The sequence below is a fragment of the Eublepharis macularius genome, chromosome 6 (assembly GCF_028583425.1).
Source record: "Eublepharis macularius isolate TG4126 chromosome 6, MPM_Emac_v1.0, whole genome shotgun sequence".
NCBI lineage: Eukaryota > Metazoa > Chordata > Lepidosauria > Squamata > Eublepharidae > Eublepharis > Eublepharis macularius.
The window spans coordinates 21,006,504-21,029,189 of NC_072795.1; the positions used below are offsets into that span (position 1 = coordinate 21,006,504).

At 47.3% G+C, this 22,686-nt stretch overlaps 1 protein-coding gene across 1 annotated transcript in view; it reads left to right on the top strand.

The window, feature by feature from the left end:
* Positions 1–22,686, top strand: part of SPATA16 (spermatogenesis associated 16) — a 183,403-nt gene that overhangs the window by 24,070 nt on the left and 136,647 nt on the right. The window contains exon 2 of the mRNA XM_054983481.1: positions 20,210–20,355. Coding sequence (XP_054839456.1) covers positions 20,210–20,355 — 146 coding nt within the window. The remainder of the gene's footprint in view (positions 1–20,209; positions 20,356–22,686) is intronic.

Consider the following 22,686-nt stretch of genomic DNA (forward strand, 5'->3'; position numbering starts at 1 on the left):
ACTGCATGGGTGCTATGATAGCTGACATCTGCCACTGCCCTCCCTATGGAGTAATCAAGCCATATCCATGAGGAAAACACAATCTACTTAGGCACAGTTCCTGCCAAGCACATCAGTCACTTCAGGAAGGCCCTGCAATAAGAACATGAGAAGAGCCCTGCTGGATCAGACCAGCGGTCCACCTAGTCCAGCATCTTGTTGAACACAGAGGCCAACGAATTACCCTGGAAGGCCAACAAGCTAGGCATAGAGACCAAGACCTTTCTCTGACATTGCTTCCTGGCACCAGGTTTCATAGGTTTACTGCCGCTGAATATGGAGCTTTCCTTTAGTCATTATGGCTAGTAGCCATTCATGGAACTATCTTCTGTGAATCTAACTAATCTGTGTAGAAAGCATGGCAGACACCCTCTGTTAGTGGTCATTTGAGACTGAGGAGGTCCTTCCAGTCAAATGGATCATATTTTGAAGAGGACCAGAAAAATAGATCGGTTAAGCAGGGAAGTTCGTGGACTGATTTGAGAGGAACTTTTATCTGTGAGGACAGGAAGGGGAAAATGTGTTATTAAAGCACTTTATTCCCATTTAGTGATTCACACAGAGACACACTGGCAGGGCACGGTGACAGCTGTTACTAGAGCCATTTGTTATTTTACAGTGTCAAAGGATGAACAATGGCAAGATGAGTATAAAAAACTGGCATGGGGGGGAAGCAGGGAGAGATGCTCTTGAGAGAGACAATGAAAGGTAGGAGGAAGGATGCACTGGGGGTTCGAGGCTCTATTCAGGATGTGGTGGGGAGGGTTGTTTGATTGTTTGCTCATAATGCATTTGAGATTGCTAGCTTTCTGCTGCTGAGCAGTGACAGCAGCTTTTGGGAACAATGCTCTCCGTGTTGCCTGTGTACATTATGGCATGGCTTAAGTAGCGGAGGAGGAGAGCAGGGGGCTGGTTGCGTACCTAACGTCAATTCAGTGCTCTGGGGAAACAGTGTGCCAGTTCCTGCATGAAATGTTGTGGATTTTTTCCAAGGGCCATGGGGGTGGGTAGAAATGTGTCACTGTGACTTTCTTCTTCATGGTCTTTGTATATTACACAGATAGAAACTCAAGTGTGCACAGAGTACCATTCGAAAACTAGAAAGCTAATCTTGTAGAGATGTTCTTCGGTGCTAGCCACACCCAGTCCAGCACAGTGGTCTGACAGTGCCCGCCCAGTGGGCAGAGCAGAACCTCCTGCTCAGCTCTTCTTCAACCATCACATAGGACTGTCACCTGGAAGAACCTCTCTCCTTGGAGGTCTTTTTGGGACCTTCAAAAACAAGGCCTAATGTTTCTTTTCCCCCTCCATTTGGCTTTATTGAGCAGTGCAGAAGACAATTTTTAAACAGTGTAGAGCTTCTGGAGGCAAGTTTTCTAGAATTCTCCCTACAATATCTGGGGTTTATTTCATTATTTATTTAATAATTTGGAGAGGTCCCCTGAGAGCCAATTTGGTGTAGTGGTTAAGAGCACAGGACTCTAATCTGGAGAGCCGGGTTTGATTCCTCACTCCTCCACGAAGCCAGCTGGGTGACCTTGGGCGAGTCACAGTTCTCTGGAACTCTCTCAGCCCCACCCACCTCACAGGGTGATTGTTGTGGGGTAATAATAACACTTTGTAAACCGCTCTGAGTGGGCATTAAGTTGTCCTGAAAGGCGGTATATAAATCGAATGTTATTATTATTATGTTATTATCCCCCTCCCAGATATTCAGTGTGGAGTCCCTTTCTGAGGCAGGAATGCTATGCACACTTAGGAGAAAGACTGACATAATATTTTTTTAAAAAACAGAGTGGGTTTCTCCATTGTGCAGAGAGTTGGCTTACTCTTGGCTTCCAGCAATACTATCCAGAGGGCTGACCCCCCCGCCCCCAATTTGAACAAGCTGCATGCCATTTTTAAAAAAATTTAAAATTGATCATGTCCATTTATTTGTTTTTCAATTCATCCTTCTCCATATTTTTTAAAAAGTAAAGCAATTGCAAAACTGTTCTAAGGATGGTAGGGAGGTGTCCTCATTCTGGATGCTAGCCAGTCAGTGCTATCCACAAATGGGTTATACAGCAAGCCTTTCGAGATGGGAGATGAGAGCTCCCCTGGAACTCAACCCTATAAAGAGAAAGCTGTGTTTACTATATATATAATATAGAGTCGTGTAGTAATTTACAGTACATGCACTAAGAACCAAATGAGATGAGATACTGGGAGGTGTGTGAATGACTCTCTCAAGTGGAAAATTACAGCCCAAACCTTGCCTTAGTTGAGATCAAGGCCATGGTAACAGAAGATGAGGGGTTAATCCTTTTCTCCTGCACTCCTTTACCAATCAAATAGAACCTAGAGCTGTATATTTCTTCCCAATGTCACAAATAGCTGGTCCAGAGGGTGGGAGTTTATGAGCTATGAATCAGGGAGTCCCTGGTTGGATTATCTCCTCTGCCATAAACTTACCAAATGGCCTTAGTCGCTGTCTCTTAGCTTCAGTCTCCCAGCCACAATAAAGGGATAAGAAAACTCACCTAACTTAAATGAGGATATGTACGTGACATAATTTGAACACCTGAAAGCAAATGCTAACTACAGTACTATTATTTCTGTGAATGCAGTGAGGATGCTTTCCAAACTGTTCCCGCTACTCAACGTAAACTCTTTTGGGCCATCTAGAGAGTACAGATACATGCAAAAATGCTGTTGTATTCATGTCAAACAGTTGAATCCCCCACCAGTCTTCTTACACAAGCAATTCAGTTGCATGAGTAGTATAATTTTGGGCACATTGACTCATGGAAGTCCCAGCTACAGCTTCCATGATCGTGACAAGCCAGAGTTGCAGACTCTGTCGCTAGCATTTCCATGGACATCCTCAGCTGAATAACAACAACAACAACATTTGATTTATATATTGCCCTTCAGGACAACTTAACGCCCACTCAGAGTAGTTTACAAAGTATATCATTATTATCCTTATAACAATCACCCTGTGAGGTGGGTGGGGCTGAGAGAGCACCAAAGAACTGTGACTTACCCAAAGTCACCCAGCTGGCTTCAAGTGGAGGAGTGGGGAATCAAACCTGGTTCTCCAGATTAGAGTCCTGCCACTCTTAACCACTACACCAAATTGGCTCTCATGACGTTACACTATAGTAGCAAACAGCTCCCTTGCTAGTTGCAAGTGGACAGTTTGGGGTTTGTTTGGGAGCATTGTTTACTTCTTGTACTACCTGGTTAGACTCTCACCCAGCTCTCAGAATAACAACTCTGATAGTAACAGCTGCCTCCAGATTTTTCAAAGAAGCCTCAAACTTATGGCATAAGCAAAGGCTTACTTAACACAAGTTTTCCCGCAGCACGGATGGCTTTGTGATTGGAATGTAGACATTACTGTAACTCTCAGTCTTTTTTGCCAATTAGATGCCCACCTAGCTCACTGAGAGCGCCACAAAAGCACCGAACAATAAAACTCTCAATGACAGCAATTGCAGAGCAGTTCGCATAAAGGCTAGTAAATTTAGCTCCTCTTGGATGGCAGCTGCATGCAGATTTCGTATTGAATTATCATGAAATGAAAATTTCAAGACATTGAGGAGGAAGTTATTTACACAACCCTCATTAACAATATAGGCAGGGTTTTTTTAAAAAAAAAATAGAATTCCTGCTCGCTCAGCTGAAAATATATCCCAAGTTGTCACTAAAAAATCAAATTGAATAAGGAAGTAAGGAAGATCAGGCTGTGAACAGCAAAAGCACAGAGAGCCAATTTGTTCTTGTTTTGCCTTTTTAAAAAAAAAAAACTCAATATATTTAAAACTACGTAGTCGTTAACTAGTCCCTTATCATACTAGTTTCCTGTTGTTTTGCCTGGAAAGCAAAGTCAAACAGCGTACGTGTAATACTATTAGCTGGAGAGATTGCTCTGTATCTAGTACATTACAGTCATTCTTGGATGAAGGCCTCAGGGGATAACAGCACAAGCAGCAGCGGGTGGCTTGCCAAATTCTGAGATGCGTTCTCAGAAGCAGCCTCCCTTCCTGATATTATTCTACAAACACTGGTTTGAGGGGTGGGAGGTATATTTGGTCATACACAAAGTCAGTGATTGTAACAAGTTGTGGAAAGAGGGAGATGGTTGAACTCAGCCCTTCTATATTAATCAATCACACAAGCTTAGTTAGGGCTGCTGACTCCAGGTTGGGAAATTCCTGGAGATTTACAGTGCAATCCTAAGCAAAGTTACTCTGGTCTAAGCCCATTGATTTCAATGGGGTTAGACTGGAGTAACTCTGCTTAGGCTTGTGCTGTTAGGGGTGGATCCTTGGGAGGGCAGGGTTTAGGGAGGGGAGGGCTCTCATTGGGGTATAATGCCATAGATTCCACCATCCAAATCAGTCATTTTCTCCAGGCAAGCTGATCTCAGAAGTCTGGGGATGTTGTGATTCCAGGAGATCTCGAAGTCCCACCTGGAGGTTGGCAACCATGAGGCAGTCCATTTCCAGAGACATTTACTGCCTAGTAAGGGTCAGGTTGCTTCATGGGGCCCCTTCCTTGTAAACTCTGCTGTTCAAGCCCATGCAAATTGACAGTGCCTGACGCCATTCGCCTTTCTGGTTCTTGAACTGTCAGTGAGTCTCCCTTCCCTTTCCTCCTGGCTTCTTAAGCGCACCTTCAAATCCTGAAGAGTCATTTCCTGTTTCTTCTTGCATCCTCCTCATCTTTATTTGCATAGCATCTCCTTCTCTGTTTCCTATTTCTCCTTACCACTGTCTCATTCTCCTTTCTCCAACCTCCCCTTCTCTATCCTGTCCCTCCTTTTTATGTAGTTTTCTTTTGTCCCCTCCTCTTCCTGCCACTTCTTCCTTCCCCCTATCCTGGCTCACTGACCTTTGGTGACCTCATAGGGTTTTCAAGGTAAGACACAAACAGAGGTGCTTTGCCGTTGCCTGCCTCCACATAGTGACCCTGGACGTCCTCAGTGGTCTCCCATCCAAGTAGTAACCAGGGCCAATCTGGCTCAGCTTCTGAGATCTGATGAGATCAGCATGTTTGAATCTTAGGAAAGTATAACATCTTATAACCGAGCTTGCCCCAGCACCCCACATATGACACAAGGCAATAAAGACAGGCACAAATTGCGTGGGTTCAACTAGTTTCTTAATTAACTTTTAACTTTAAACTGCTAATCTCTGCCAAACGCTTGTACTATAAGCTGAATGTTTTGAGGGCATTAGGCATCCTCCTTGCGTGCCCACCTGACCAGTCCATCCTGGCTCCAAACCTGACTGGTGATTTCTGCCTGCCCTGTTTATCATAGCCTGCGCAGCTTTCTGTGTCGAGAGGTGTCCAGCTTCCTCTGTCTTCCCTCATGGCCCACACGGCACCTACCTAGGGTTGCCAGGCCCCCTCAACCTCCCAGAGGGAAATTAGGGCCTGGCAGTAACCTGTGAGGATGCAAAGTGCACGAGCACTCTCCCGCAAGTGTGATGATGTCACTTGTGACATCACCACATGGCTGTTCTGCTCTGCAATGACTCAAAATGGGCCCAATCCGGGCCCAAACGTATCCATTTCTAGTGCTGCGGAGTGCGGGAGCGCTCCTGCGCTCTGCAGCGCCCAAAATGGGCCCGTTTGGGTACGCATCAGGCCCGTTTTGAGCTTCTGCAGAGCACAGGAGTGCTCCTGCGCTCCACAGTTGCCCAAAACAGGCCCGATCTGTGGTGGCAGTGGCTGCTGCACACAGGAGCATGCAGCACCGCAGAGGAGCGTGCAAAGAAGGTGTGCATCCCCCTCCCCCCCACTGGCCAGGTAAATGAGGATGGGGTGTGAGGGCTGGGGGTCTGGCATCCCTACACCTACCAGGTTCAGGAGATGCCGCTCACCACTTGGGGTGCTCCTTCACAGCACCACCCAACTGCCCAGCATGTGATGGCCTGGTCTGGACACCTTCCCCCCATCACCAAGATGCCTGAGTGTGTTTGCCAATTAACCCTACCTATCCTGAGCAACCTGTCAACTATTCCTGTCAACTAGTCGTGGCCTAACCAGCTTTTAACCAGGCCTATTTAATTCTACCACCACATACATCATGGAGCAGGTGAAAAACAGCCCCCCCCATTGCCAATCTGAGGGGATCCCAGAAAGTTCCTGCTCAGTCCCAATTGGCAACCAGCTAGTCCCATGATGTATTCAGGGAGGGAGTGTGGGTCCATCTCCACAGCGAATGCCCACTGAGGGAAAGGGGCAGCTAGTGGATACATCCCTTTGTGCCCCTTTTTGGATTGGATGAGAGACCTCAGCCCCACCCACCAATGCATCCTGCCACATCCAAGCCATGTGGGCTGAGGCAAACTGGTGCACGGCTAATAGCCCTGAACCTCACTTTTCTAAGGAAGCTTCATACCATGGCCGTTTCCACACAGCTTACCTTATTCTGCAAAATAGCGAAATCTCACGAGAAGACACTGTTCATCTTCGTTCTTCTGTGCCTCCACACATGGGACTGCGCAGGCGCAGGCCAGCCGCCGGAGAATTTTCTAGAGCTTCCAAGGCTCCGAAGGGGCCGTTTGTCGCGCGCCTCAGCGACCGTCTTCCCGCCCAAACGGTCACGTGATCCTACAGCGACCAACGGCCCCTTCCCTCAGTTCTCTTCTTGCCGCCGCTTGGAGAGAACGTGAGCTTCGTTGCTCTGTGCTTTTTTGTGCTTCGTGCTTTATTCTGACTGATTGCTTGGCTTTTGACTTCGGACTTCGTGACCTCGACTATTCTTCGGATCTCGTTTTGGACTTTGTTGTGGACTCGGTAATTTGACTCGGACTGTTTTTGACCTTCCTTTCGCGTGCCCCTGAAGATGGCCTCAAAGGCTCTCTTCAAGCATTGCCTCCAATGCCACACGAAAATGGCCAAGACCGATGGCCATGAACTGTGCCTGTTCTGTTTGGGCCCATAATGTGACGGCCTGTAAAATTTGCCAGGGTTTCACCAGCAAGGCCCGGCAGGAGCGCAAGGCCCGACTGAATTCCTCCCTGTGGCAGAAGGTCATGTCCGGAGGCGCTCCGTTGCCCTCCTCCAAGGCCGGCCCAAGCCCCTCTGCCGAACGGCATTCCAGAGCTGGCTCAGTGGCCTCCGCGAGGTCGGGGTCGAAACCGCGTCCCCCGAGTACCTCGGCATCGAGAGCGGCCTCTCCAGCGCAGGGACCGGTGCGGCCGCCCCGTAGCGCGTCATCTACCAGGTCGGATCCGAGACCTACGTCGGAACCGAGGATCCTGGTACCGAGTCCCCGGTCGGAACCGACGTCCGGATCGGTTCCGATGAAGCCTAAGAGGTCGAAGCCGAGGTCCCCTTCGAAGGTGAGGAGCGCGTCGGTTCCGAGGTCTTCTTCGGAACCAGCGAAGAAGAAGAAGAAGACCAAGCATCATCGGTCGCCGCGTCCCGCTCCTCAGGAGGAGGTCATCGTGCTTCCTCACACGCCTTCCCCTCACCTGGGCTCCCCGGAGCCAGAAGACATCACCGTTCCTGTGCCGGATCCGATGGCCTTCGAGACGGTGCCCGCGGAATTCTCGTCGGGGCCGGAGCCGAGCCCGCACCGTCGGAGCCGACCATCGCTTCCCCTTCGGTCGCCGAGGCTGGAACCGAGCCCGTCTCCTCGTCGGAGCCGTCCGTCGCCTGCCCGTCCGTCTCCACCTCCGGTCGGTCGTGAGCGGCATGGTTCCGGGGACAGTGTCCGATCAGTCCGGTCCACTGCGTCCCGGCATCGGCAGGCTTCCTACCTCCCCTCGCCATACCGTTGCCAATGGGAGGGGGCACCTGCGGGCTTCTCCGTGTCGGAACCGAGGCCTTCGACATCGAGGTCGGCGTGGGCTCCCCCTCCGCTCCAGGTTCCGGAATCCCAGCTCGGTTCCGATGAGGAGGATGTGGAGAGCTTTGGCGGCTACCAGTCGGAGTCCTGGTCCGAACCATCGCCAGCTGAGGAGCTAGTGCCATCGGCGGACTCGCCATTCGAGGACCTCCGCATCTACGCCGACCAGATGGCAAGGATGGCCAAGGCTCTCGAGATGGACATCTCCTCGGCAGTTCCCCAGACCAAGGACAAGCTCCTCAAACGCATTTACGGGGACAACCCGGCGTACGTTGGCTTCCCCATGCTCGAGGGTATTGAGGAAATCGTGGAGAAGGTATGGCAGGTGCCCTGTGATCAGCCTCCAACATCCAAGAGGATTGAGCAGCTCTACAAAATCAAGCAGGGTACCTGGCCGGCGCTGGTGAAACACCCTCCACCTTCCTCCTTGGTCACAGAGGAGTTCAACCCCAGGCGATCGGGTCACTCCTCGGTGCCTGCCGATAAGGAGGGCAAGAAGCTGGATGCCATGGGCAGACGCCAGTACATTGTTTCTTCCCTGGGTCTGAGGATTGCCAACTATCAGACCATCATGGCAGGGTACCAGCTGTACCTCTGGGAGAAGTTGGCATCCTATACACGAGACCTCCCTCCTGAGCAGAAGGCTGTGGTGTCCCTGCTGCAGACAGAGGCTGTGAGGCTGTCTAAGCAGCAGATGAACGCTGGGAGCCACGCTGCTGACACTGCTGCTAGAGGTATGGCGTCGGCGGTGGTCCTCAGGCGCCACTCCTGGTTGCGGTCTACGGCCCTGTCCCAAGAGGTACGTTCCAGGGTGGAGAGCATGCCATTTGAGGGGGACTCGCTGTTCTCCAAATCGACCGACGAGACCCTGAAGAAAAAGAAGGAGGACCGGCAGACGGCGCGGTCTTTGGGTCTGGCTCCAGCGGACAAGCCCTCCTCCAGGTCACGGTACGCTCCCAGGTCTGGCCCTTACCACTACCAGGGCAGATACCAACAGCAGCGGCCGGGCTACCATCAGTATCCTGCCTACCAGCAGCGGCCTTACCCTCCCGCACAACAGCAGAGGAGGCGTCGGCCCTTCAAGCCTCGTCAGGCACAGCAACCGGCCCAGCAGAAAGATCAGCAGGGCGCCGGGAGGCAGTACTGACGGGTCGCGCCAGCCGTATCCCCGAACTTTTCGGACAGACTTAGTCCACTCCTCTCTGAGTGGGAGTCAATAACATCTGACTCATGGGTCTTAACTATTGTTGAACTGGGATACGGGCTGGAGTTCGTTGAGCTGCCTAGATGCAGTTCACCCCTGACAGCTGTCAATAACACTATGGCCGAGCTGGATGCGGAGATCGTGTCGCTCTTGGCCAAGGGTGCTGTGGAAGAATTGCCCTATGAGGACTCTGTAAAGGGTTTCTTCTCTAGGTTCTTCCTGGTCCCTAAGAAGGATGGGGGTTTACGTCCCATTTTAGATCTGAGGGGCCTTAATGCCTTCCTCAAGGTGACCAAGTTCAAAATGGTTACGTTGGCGGCGGTGATCGCCTTACTGAAGCAAGGGGATTGGTTTGCGGTTCTTGACTTAAAAGACGCATACTTTCACGTGGGCATACGGAAGGAGCACAGGAAGTACCTGAGTTTTGTTTACCGGCATAGGGTTTTCCGGTATAAGGTGCTCCCCTTTGGCCTGTCCACTGCCCCACGAGTGTTCACTAAATGTGTGGCCCCTGTGGTTTCCTTCCTACGGGAAGAAGGCTGTACCATCTTTCCGTACCTCGATGACTGGCTCATCGTGGCTGAATCAGAGTCTAGGCTGGTGCAGGACATTGGCTTGGTACTTAGCACTTGCCAACGCCTGGGGCTCCTGGTGAACTTGGAGAAATCCAAGCTGGTGCCCAGCTGCAAGGTGTCCTACATTGGTGCGCTTTTAGACTCTGTGGAGGGTAAGGCCCTGCTCCCCTTGGAGAGGGCTCGGTCCCTAAGGGGTCTAGTGTCCATGTTTAAAAGGAACCGGTTCCAGTCTGTGCGCACTATCCAGTGCTTACTAGGGCATATGGCAGCGGCCACCTCTGTGGTGCCTTTCGCTAGGCTGCGTATGCGCCCTCTCCAGAACTGGTTTGTGCGGAGGTATGATGCTCTACTGCACCCTCCGTCCCTCAAATTCTCTATCCCGAGGGTCATCCTCTCCTCCTTGGACTGGTGACTGTCTGATGACAACTTGTTTAGAGGGACCCCTTTCGGGTATCAACACCATGACATCACGGTTACCACTGATGCCTCTCTGTTGGGATGGGGGGCTTACTGTGGTGATGTGTCGGTGCAAGATGTCTGGTCTGACAGGGAAAAGACCCTCCATATCAATGTGCTTGAACTAAGGGCCATTCGTTTCGCACTTGTGTCTCTTACAGCACTGCTGAGAAATCGTCATGTCTTGGTGCAGACGGACAACACGACTGCCATGTACTACGTGAATCAGCAGGGGGGCACAGTGTCCATGGCCCTGTGCCGGGAAGCCACACTCACTTGGCAGTGGGCTATCAAGAACGGCGTGTCGCTCCGTGCTATACACGTGGCTGGGTCAGACAATGCCCGGGCAGATGCCCTCAGCAGGGCCCCGTTACTAGACCACGAGTGGGAACTGAACGGAGAGTGCGTTGGGCCGATCTTCCAGATGTGGGGTCATCCAGTGATAGACGTGTTCGCCACTGCGGCGACCACCAAGGCCCACACGTTCTGTTCCAGGGCAGGGAGCGACCCCCTCTCTATTGGGGATGCCTTCCAGTTTACGTGGACGCAGGGCTTGCACTACATGTTTCCTCCGTTCCCCTTGATTCCCAGGGTCCTGTGCAAGATAGAGGAGGACGGGACGGACTGCATCCTGGTGGCCCCCTTCTGGCCACGGCAGGTTTGGTTCCCGAAGCTCCTGCGGATGTCCCAACGGACATATGTCAGTCTGCCCCCTCGGCAAGACCTTCTCCTAAGCGGGAGCCTGGTCCACCACGATCCCAGGAAGCTGCACCTAACGGCTTGGCGGATCGTTCCTCCACGATAGGCTTTACTGACGAGGTACAGAGGGTCCTCTTGAATGCTCGTCGGCCATCCACTAGGCGCGCTTATGCGGCCAAGTGGCGCAGGTTTGAGCTCTGGGCACTTGCCAGAGGAGTGGTGCCTGACAACAGTCCCTTGGGGGTTGTGTTCGAGTATTTGTGCCACTTGCGTGGCCTGGGCTTGAAGGCTTCCTCCCTCAAGGTCCACCTGGCAGCGATATCAGCTGCTCACACCCGAGTTGAGGGTGCTACGGTGTTTTCTCACCCACAATCCCGCCAGTTCCTTAAGGGCATGTACAATCTTTACCCACCTGTGTCAGCGCCAGTGCCTCAGTGGTCGCTGTCCTTGGTGCTCTCACGTCTCATGTTGCCTCCATTTGAACCTATGGCTACATGCCCCTTGGATATGCTATCCTACAAGGTAGCATTCTTGGTGGCCGTCACATCGGCCAGAAGGGTCAGTGAGCTGTCTGCACTGCGGTCTGACCCTCCCTTTCTTGTGTTTCATCCCAACAAGGTGGTCCTGCGTCCCTGCCTCGGGTTCCTGCCCAAGGTGGTGTCCGCCTTCCACCTCTCGCAGGATATTTCACTGCCTGCATTCTTTCCTCAGCCTTCCTCTAAGGGGGAAAAGGCCCTCCATTCCCTAGACTTGAAGAGGGCCCTAGCCTATTACCTTGATAGGACGAAGGGATTCCGCACCTGTCCTCACCTGTTTGTATGTTTTGGGGCCAAGGACAAGGGTAACAGGGCTTCCTCGCAGACCCTGTCTAGGTGGATTGTGACGGCCATTAGCAAGGCCTATTCCCTGGCAGGGGTGGCTTGCCCGCTCCATGTCAGAGCCCACTCCACGCGGTCCCAAGCATCCTCTTCGGCACTCCTCAGGGGGGTGCCCCTGGTTAACATTTGTAAAGCAGCCACATGGTCCTCTGCAGACACCTTTGTCAGGCATTACGCCGTTGATGTCAATGCGGAGCAGGATGTATCTGTGGCCAAGGCTGTCTTACACTCCCTTTTTTCCTGAGGGAGTTTTGGAATGACTTTCTTGGCGTACCTGCTGGGTACCCTTGAGTGAAAGTGTGTATATATGTACCTGGGGGTGTGTATATATGTAAATATTGAATATTTATGTGTCCTTACACAGTTTTTTTACATAGATGTATATATGCATATCTATTTATTGTTGTTCTTGTTTGTTCAATAAAATTGTGTTGGACTTCACCCCCGCCTTCCTTATTGTGTGAAGCTTGGTACACTCCCATGTGTGGAGGCACAGAAGAACGAAGATGAAAACAGGGTTAACATACCTGTAACTTATGTTCATCGAGTTCTTCTGTGCTGACACACAACCCTCCCTCCTACCCCGCTGTGAACTCCAATGCACAATACTGTGATGGCTGTAACGGATATTGGTGTTTTTAAGGTGTTATGGCTGAAGTGTGTTGGTCAAGCGGCGGCAAAGGAGAACTGAGGGAAGGGGCCGTTGGTCGCTGTAGGATCACGTGACCGTTTGGGCGGGAAGACGGTCGCTGAGGCGCGCGACAAACGGCCCCTTCGGAGCCTTGGAAGCTCTAGAAAATTCTCCGGCGGCTGGCCTGCGCCTGCGCAGTCCCATGTGTGTCAGCACAGAAGAACTCGATGAACATAAGTTACAGGTATGTTAACCCTGTTTTATCACGTCTTCTCATGCGATAACAGTGTCTTCTCGCGAGATTTTGTGCGAGAGATTTCGCGCGAGATTTCGCTGTTTTGCAGAATAAGGTAAGCCATGTAGAAACGGCCCATGTGTGGTGTTCTGTGATTTTTTAAAGGGATGTGGGAGAGGTTTTTTATAAACTGTAGCTGATGGGGCTGCAGTGTTGATTCGGGAGCCGGCATAGGAAGAGAGAGCTTTTGAACCTGTAGTTTCTATTCCCAGTAAAAAAAAGACTCCCACCAAGCTGCTTTTACCACCAGCTGAGGAAAAAATACAGGCATCCATACTTTTTTTTTCTATGATGGGGAAAGGCTGCTTTGGAGAAAGAATTTTCAGTGGGGAAATAGGGTGAGGGGAAAATGATTAAATACCCTGCCCCTCTCCCCTGCACAGTTCTTCAAATGCACATACTGGGAACAAAAATATTCCTTTCACAGATCTCATGGAGGGTACACATACGATGCAATCCTAAGAGCACTTTCCTGGGAGCAAGCCTCACTGAATAAAATAGGAGTTACTTCTGAGTAGGCCTGCAGAGTATGTAGCCCCGCCCTTAAAAGTTTGCTCATCCTAGGTAGTCCAGGGAAAGACAGAGAGATGGAAGGAAAAAGCCATCTCTAGAAAGCAGACGCATTCCAACTTCAAGAAAAGATTGCTGGGGGCCACCTTTGAGTGTCAGCCATCGCTTAAAATTCAAGCTATCTGTTCCACATTAAAGAACATTGAGAAAACTCCTCATCTGCTCTATTCTAATTTACAATGGCTCTTATTCCTTTCAAAGATTACAGTGCTGAATGTGATTCTTCAAGCCAGGGTTTTTTTTTTTAGATTCCTTTAAAAGGATTCAGTGGTTGGGCTATAATGTATATGTCCCAAACTATTCCCTTCTTCTCACCATTTAAAAGCTTCCAGCTCTGGGAAGTCCCCAGTTCTCCAGGACCCATAAATTTTAGAGAGGTCACAGCAGAACCTATTCTGTAGAAAAGTATTACTATGCCCCCCTCCCAAATTACCCAGCCTGATGACAGTACCTTTATGCTCACTGAGGTGTGAGAATATAATTCTGTCTCTTAGTCACATATACTATGTCTTCCCCATAGAGACACTTCAATGGATATGTATGGTAGGAAGAGTAAAGTTACAAGCAATGAACTCTCTGATTTATGGCCGTTACCTGTAACAAGATGATATGGGAATTTTAAACTGAAGAGTGTCAGATATGGCCCACCATTTCTCTTCGAAAAGGTGGGATAAAATAAAAAAGGTAATAATATTTAGCGTTTATGTCGCATATTTCAAGCGTTCTAGGCACTCCACGTATGCTATCTCAGGCAGGAAATTGATGCAACTTGGCATGACCCAACCTGGATCCAGTGAATCTCTATAAAGGGAGAGAAATTTTAAAAGACCACCTCGGGGGGTGGAAGGAAGGGGACCTGAATTCCTTTTCCCACCAAGGCTTTTCTTCTGAACTTCCTTTTAAAGCTATGTTTCTTCTAGAGAAGGCTGAGGCACGTACACTGATCAAAGAGCCCAACGGGAAGAAATGAGGCTCTTAAATGGTGTTTCAAAGGCAAAAGTATATGCTTGGCAAAGTTCAGTTCCCTTGTCCCATCAGCTCAGGTGGTGCTTTCACAAACACACACACAAATGAGGGGTTGAGGGGCAGCAGGATTTGAGTCCAGCGGAACCTTAGAAACCAACAAGATTTTTAGGGTGTAAGCTTTCAAGAGTCAGCGCTTTCCTTCTTCAGACACGAGCAGTGAGAGCATCCATTGTTCTGAATTTGTGAATGAACTCCATTTCAGCAGTCTCATGTGGTAATCTCCCCTCAAAGTTTCTCTGTTTGAGGACAACTACTTGTCCTGGAAGATTAAAATGTTCTCTCACTGGTTTTTGAATGTTGTGATTTCTAATGTCAGATTTATGTCCATTTAGTATTTTGCGTAGGGACTGAACTGTTCATGCCATCTAGAGAGCAAAAGGGTGTTGCTGACACTTGATAGCATAAATAACATTGGAAGATGAACTAGTGAATGAACCTGAGGTAGTATAACAGGTGTTGTTAGTTGGGCCCAGCGATATTGGAGTAAATATGGAGACAGAGTTGGCATCTTGGTTTGCTGCAGGCTGTGGTCCCAGAATCTGTGTCAGTGTGAAGTACATTATTATGAGTGATAAGTTGTTTGAGGCTAGGGGTCTGTCTATGGACAAAAGGTTTGCTTCCCAAAGCTTGTGAGAGAAAAGTATCATTGTCCAGCAGTTTACACGTCAATGATGATGTGTTAAAGTGGTTTGAGCTGAGAGCTGTATGTGACCACCAGTGGTGTTGTACTGTTGTTTCATCTGGGCCTGTCTTATAGCAGGTTATCTCTTGGTTGGTATCATTCTGGCTTTGTAGATGTGTTTCCTTACTACATCCGGTGGGTATTGTCTTTCCAAAAATATCTGTTTAGATGCTGCAGGTGAGATGTGGTTGGAACACAGAGCTGGACTGTAGACGATGGATTGTTTGGTGTGTTTGGGATGGTGATTGGAGGAACGTAGATACAATTGCCAATAGGTAGGTTTCTGGTATAAGGTGGTTCTTAAGCATTTGTTATATATTTCTACAGTGTTGTCTAGAAAATGTACTTCCTGTGTGGATTGATTCATGGTTGGGGACAGGGGAAGTGTCACAGGCACGACCATGTCACTTCTGGGGAAAACCTGGAAGAGAGAGCAGGTAGCTCTAGGAATTGATGGAAATGCTATGGTAAGTGGCTGGCAATTCCCAGAGCTACCTGCCATCACTTCTGAGTTTTCCTCAGAAGTTTTCCTCAGAAGTTAGAGCAGCAGTGAACAATGGCGTTTTGGATGGGTGGGGGGAACCCCTGCCCCCAGCAAGGGTTTTCAGCCTTACTCACACTATAGTTGTGTAGGGGTTCTGATTCATAGGCCTGACTCTATCATGTGCAACTTGGCCCTCAGTAATCTTTCAACCATCTCAGGTATGTTAGCCACTGTTATTATTTCAATATATTGAACAAAGTAAGGATAAGGTATGTGAAAAGGTTTGAGAAAAAAAAGAATAGCCACTCACCTAATGCCACTTAATTTGTGGCTGTGAGGCTGTTGTTGTTGTGTTTTTTTAACTAAGGCCTTCTCAACTTGCTGATTACATGTTGTTAACTAATGTCAGGCTCAATTTATAGTTTTGGGCTTAATGGGCTTGAACTGGAGTAACTCTTCTTAGGATTGCACAGTGAACTATTCAAGAGGGTTTTTTCACAAATAATAGGGCTGTGCTGTAAGAAATGGCTCAGAGAAATGGCTCAGAGTGATTCTTGCTACAGGGACAGAGACTATAGACTATGCTACTGAGTACTGTCTGTTGATGTAGATATGCTTCTACTGGGTAGTTAATATGTCATGTAAAGTTACTTATGTTTTGTTTCAGTGATGTTTCATCTCTGAATTTGGAATTATGCTTGTTTTCATATTTCTGCAATCCATAACCTATTGTGTTGTTTATTGAACGTCCCAGCCATTGATCGTATTTATTTACACTGTGTAATGAGCCTTGAGTCTTAGTGAGAAAGGCAGGCTATAAATAACATAAACAAATGAAAAATAAAATAATTCAAGTGGTTGATCTTCCAGGAATTGCAAGGGAAGATAAAAATTTCTGTTCTTCCTCTCACCTGTGAGTCCTATAACCCATAATGAAGCAAAGACTTTTTGCTTACTTTTCTACAGACTAGTAGAGGGTGATAATCAAGTTGTGATTATACATGCACTCCCTGACTCTGACTTCTGTCCCACCACCATTTATTTTAAGCATTTTTGCCAGGGGGGACGGGGGAGGCTCTGACCTCTTTCATGGCTTAAACATGTGATTGGGCGAGGCTCCTTTGTTCCTAATCTGGGATCAGATCTTCCGCATGGATTTCTTGCAACTAGCTGTCAAAGGTTCCGGGCCATGGTACACAAGAGGCAGATTTCATCCTAAAGTCAAGGCACAGTTAGTGACACGCTCCTTTGCCCTCGTTCTGAATGGGAGAACTTTTTCAACCTATTCAGATTTTCCTTTGTAATCCTCCCTGGGTACTCTTTTTTTACTAGACAAGCTAGGCATAAACCTTGTGAAGATATACATTTTTCAGTTTGTGATTTGCAACGAAGTAGTAGCAGATGTGAGGAAGGCAACTAACCCTTCACCTACTCACTGTTGCGCTGCTTTTGTCCCAGAAATATGGGTTCCAAGTAATTTTAGCTGGATTGGGTTCACCTTCAGTAAACACTCTATAGCAACTCCAGAAAGCAAGCAATGGGCCGGGGCGGGGGGGGGGGGGGCGGGGAAGGATGTTGTTCTGAATTAAATAGCCTCTTCTTTGCACAGATTGGTGAGATTTGCAGGGGGGACCTCATACAGTCTAGATTCCAGCAACACTTTCCGCACCCACTGAGCTTACAGAAAGGAAATGTGATATAACAAGAAAATTTCTCTCTCCCTGCAGAAGTGCTTAAACTGCTCTTTATGAAGGAAGAGGGAAGAACCTCGGCCTTGCATTAGAATTTCAGAATGTATTTAAAGCAGGGAGTAATAACATGATTATTCTATATTAAATTCCATGGAAGAAGAATAAGGGTGAAATATGAAAACAAGCCCATTTCGTCCTTTAAAGCATTCTGTGGGCCATTTTTATGCGAACAAAAAAGGATTCCCTTCCATTAAGTGAGAATTAAGACCAGAAACGACTCTTTTTTTTATTATTCCTGTACTTATATTCTTCCTTGCCTTTTGTGATGGGTGGATTAAGGCAGCCTATTTTAATCTGAATCTCCTCAATTATTATTGGAGAGAAATCATAAAAGGTATTTGGAGATTTTTTATTTCTTGGGACATGACCTTTCCCACTGACTAAGGGATATGCAAATCAAGCTCTCAGTTTGGTTATTGGGAGAAAATGATTCTAAATGGCCTTAAGATGTATTTTTTCCCCATTTTCCCGTGCTTTAATATGCACTTCAATGCCTTATGGAAAGCAGTGAGTAGCACCTTCTCAATCTAGACATTTTACATAAGCAGGCCTATCTTGTACCCATTCTTTCTAAATGAACCAGCAGTGGGGATCCATTGCATAAAATCTAGCCAAGTGTGGGATAAGGAGCTACTCAAAGTCCCCATGAGCTTTTAAGGGGAATACATTCCTAAAGACAGGATGTGTACAATAGTTTATCTCGATTTCTGCCTGATTCTTGTCCTGCCTCATTTAAATAGAAACAGGGGCTTATAAGAAAACATAAGCAGCTGCCACTCAAATGCTACCTCCTCTTCTAGCAGGCTGGCTCCTGCAAACATTCTACTGATGGAAGGCAGAGAAAAGCTATCTTGCACAATTCTTCTCCTCACCACAGGGCCCCCTGACCAGCAGGGCCTCTTGTCCGCAGAGGTCACTTTATCCTGGCAATGCCATTTTGGGTGTCACTGGAAGCTAGAAGAAGGAAAAGGTGGGGGAACATCCACTTCTACCTGTCCGTCATCCATAGCATCCAACCCAGTGAACTCTAAACCACAGTGAGACCTTGATCATCATTCCAATATCTGGCAAAATGATTTTATTAAGGCAAGCCACAAGCCAATTCATGCCTTTGTTCAGAATATTTATTCCTTATGTTACTTATCCTTGTGAGGGTAGCAATAAGAACTTGGTGAGATTGGCAGGGGGCGGCAACATTTTCTTTTAGAAAAGAAGTTGGGGGAGATGGGCAGAGAAACTATTCTGATAGGAAGGTTAAAAGAGCAAACAGCTAGTTCTCAGAAGAAAAGTAAATAAAAATAAAGTAGCCAGTGCTGATGACCTTCAAGTAGGGACAACTTTAAACTTCTCATTTAATTTTGGGTTTGCTTCTATTTTGCATTCCTTACACTGGTGATTCTTTATTTTCACAGCATTTCCCATTCCCTCAACCTAAATTTTCTTAGCAAAATGTACACATTTTTTCACGTTATTTGTGTGACAATAAATCAGTGTTATATGTGTATTATACATTTAAATGGCATACATAAATACTGCATCCATTGCAAATAAAATCCATACAAAGCATGTACACAATACAAACAAATCAACAAAACCAACAGTGAAAATGGGAGAATCAAAAATGAACATAAAAGAAACGAAATAGGGAACATTCATCCACCTCTATTTTCAATGGCTAAATGCAGCTTTAATGCCCTGTGCCTTCTTACATTCAAAGACATAAAATAAATAAGAAAAAGTTACTGTTTCATGTTACTTGAACTCACTTGTAAACAAAGAGGCCACTTGGGAGTAAACCAATGTGATGCCTGTATTCAGACCTTCTTACATTCTTTCCTATAGAGACTGCATTATCTGAAGGCCCCAATATTTTTCTTATGCATCTTTGAAGCCAAAGTTTTGAAACTCTACTTTGGGAAATTCCTGGAGATTTGGGGGAGGGTGTGGTTTGGGGAGGAAGGGGACCTCAGAGCTAAACTACACAAGACGAATTACATGAGGATGCTCAAGTGAAGGGAGATGCAATGTTAGCCGGGAAGCGTAGTTTGAATTTCACCTCTCTACAGAGCTGGCAAAGATCACTCCTCAGAGGGTTTGTTAATTTCCTCTTTGCCTCTCTGAAGGCTCTGTCACTTTTTAACAAACCCTCTGAGAAGCGATCTTTGCTGGCTCTGTAGAGAGATGAAATTCAAACTATACTTCCCGACTAACATTGTGTCTCCCTTCACTTGAACATTCTCATGTAATTCATCTCATGTAGTTTAGTGCTCAGTGGGGTGGTCATACAGTCCACACTCCAAAGCAGCCATTTTCTCCAGAGGAACTGATCTCTGTAGCTAGGAGATTAATTGTAGTTCTGGGAGATCTCCATGCCCCACATAACTGAAATGGCTAATACTGGTAGTAAAACCCTAAAAAGATCTGCATTGCTCTGGAGATGGGCAAGCCAGTCTCCCATAGAAGTAGGGCTCTGGCTGATACAAGAATGCTTACTTCTTGCAGAGCTAGTGGGTTTATCTGCTGCATTTCATATATTCATTAAGTTAGTAGACTGGATTTGTCCCTGGTGGCATGTCACACAGGCCATCATTTTAAGCAGACTGCTGGCTGGGGTCACATGCTACCAGCGGACACTTCCCACCACCACTCAGCTGGGTGATAGGAGGAAAATGGTGGAGAAATGGGGAAATCCAAACATACTGCTGTCACTCACTCTGCGCCCAGAAGTGATAGTGCATCACCGGGGAAGCTCTAGCATTTGGGCAAAACTCTATGGTTAACTTTATGGCCACCCTCACCTGGATAAGTCTACTGACCTACATTGCAGGGTTGCTGTAAGGGTTACAGATAGAGCTGCCAAAGCCCACTTGGTGGCTGGGAACTCTAATTACAACATAGCTGTGGACTGCATTGAAAATCTAAAGAACTATACAAATGTAATATATTCTTATAATGTAATATATTCTTAGAAAGGAACATGTCTGCTTTCTCGTCTGGAAATGTGTTTACTTGTAGCAAAGTTTTGCATCCTCAGACTAGTAAAGACTGTCTTTTTGTTTCTTGCAAGCTTTGCAGCAAAGGTGCAGCTGTAGGGAAGCCCTTTGAAGCCTCTCCGAAAGATATTTCAAGCATTGCCAGTTTTATTGAAACGAAGCTTGTCATCTGCTACTTGAAGATGAGAAAACCTGACCTTGCTCTGAATCATTCACACAGGTAAAAAAAAAATTGATTCAACCTTTTAAGAGAAGGCTTGAAGCACATATTTCTACATTGCCTTATTTGGGGAGAGGGATTGTTTTTTTATTCTAAATTTTGACTGTAAATGTTTTTAATCTGTTGTAAATTTTTAATCTATTGTAATTTTTGTAGACTGCCTTGAAGCATTCAAGGAAAGATGGGGTAAAAATGTTTTGATAAATAAATAGGTAAATGTGTCCCCAAAGATCTACACTTGGTTGCCTGATAACTTCAAGGTCCTGAGGTTAACCTTCAGCCTTGCAGTTTTGCCCCCGTTTTCTTGTGTTTAGATCTTTTGATGAACAAGATTTCAACCTAAAGCACATGACCCAGTTTGTCTTGTAATGAGCTGGGTTTCTTGAGCCTTATCAGAGAATTCTTGGGAGAAACATCTCTGAAAAGGCTTTTACAAACCATCTCAAGACTTCTTTTCCCACCCTCCCTCCTTTCCCAAGCAAATTCATCGTTGCTAAAGGATGCAGAAATCTCTAGCAGCTTTGGCTTGGGGACAGTACACAGGGAGGGGGCAATTTGGGCAGGGTTGTCACTGAGAATCTTTGGTATACTGGAGAGTTTTCCATCTGAAGCTGCCATTTTCTCCAAGGGAACTAATCTCTGTAGTCCAGAGATCAGTTGTAGTTCCAGAAGAACTCCAGGTCCCACCTAGAAGTTGACAACCCTATAATAATTTCACATGCACCCCAGTGGAAAATGCTGCTCCTTTGAGAGCCAGTGTAACACAGTGGTTAGTGGTCAGACTCAATTGAACACAACCTAGCGTTGCCAGGCCAAGCCTGGGAATGTGCTGGAGGTTTGGAAATGGAAGGGAGCATGTGATGTTGGTGATGGCAGTGATATTATGTCACTTCCAGGTACAACCCAGAAGTGACAATGGTAGCTCTAGGAATCCGCATTATATGTTTTTCCATAGAGTTTTCAGCAATTCGTAGAATTACCCTGGTAACTTCTGGGTTGTATCTAACAGAGATGTAGGATATTCTGTTGGATGCAAAAGGGCTCTGGCCAGCGACTAGGCCAGAGCCGTTTTCTTTTCTTTTTTTTCTCCTGCTGCCATTCAGAGCAGCAGTGAGCATCACAGCAAATTACCAGATTACCCAAAATAGGTGGGCGCTCAAGCCCCCGTCACAAGGTGTTTGTGAAACTAAAAAGGAGAGCCACATCTGCTTCCATGGAGGAAAGGTAGGATTTAAAAAGTGATAAATTATATTCAAGAATCTCAAGAACTCACCTATCTGCAGTGAGCCCTCCACTCCTGGTGTTCCAACAATTGAGTTTGGCTGGGGAAAAGAGAGGAACTGGATGGGGGAGCTGGCAGTGAAACCATTCAGCTCTGAGCTATAGAGGATCAGCCCACAGACTTGGGGCAATTTTTTTTTTAAAGGAATGCACCATTAATAGCCAAAGAGAATAAAATGGAATGAATTCACAGAAGTTTCTTCTCTTTTTCATCTTAACTTTGAACCATTATAAAGGCCGCCTTTATAACAGCTAGGCTTTTGTTTCCAAAGGTTTGGATTTTGGAAACTGTAGTAGGAAGAATTTCAAAAAACTGGAACAGTACTTCACACACTTGCTGTCTAAGGTCGTTTCCACATGACCTTAATAGGATGGCCTGCTAATGGAACTTTGGCAGCTTATTTCACTCGTTACATACGTTATCGATTCCCATATGCTAGCAAGTCGTGATGATCCCGGTTTTTAAGCATTTTTTGTGAAATTTGTTTTGTTCAGTTTTCATTTTTGATGCTGCTTTTATCGTGCAATTGTCTACCATATCAATGCATCTGGAGGCTTTTTTTCACTTCAGAAGAGCCCTCCCACAAATCTCCAACCCCTCCTCTTGCCATTACCCCTCCTACCACCAGATGCATGCGAGTGTCTGGTTCATGATGCGCAATCGTATAACCTCCTTGCCCTTTTTAAAACATTTTAAAACAGTCCTTGTGCTATTACAAAAAAGGGAATCATACTGCAGTGCTTCCTACATTGGATCACTTAGAAATCAGACTGTCAATTACAATGGGCCTTAGCAGCACTCCCCCCCCCACCCTGCCTCCCCCGGCAGCATCAGTCGAAGGGGGATCAGTGAAGAGATCAGGGGCTCCTCTTCCTCTGGCCCCTTGGCCACCACTCAGCTTGTGCACGGCCCCCCAAGACCCTGCAGAAGCAGTGGGGAGCCCCGCCCTTGGCTGCTGCAGGACCTTGGGAGGGCCTCGCCACTGCACTGAGCCTTTCCGTGTCTCTGGACGCCCGAGGAGGCAGCAGGGGAGCAAACCGTTTTGTCCC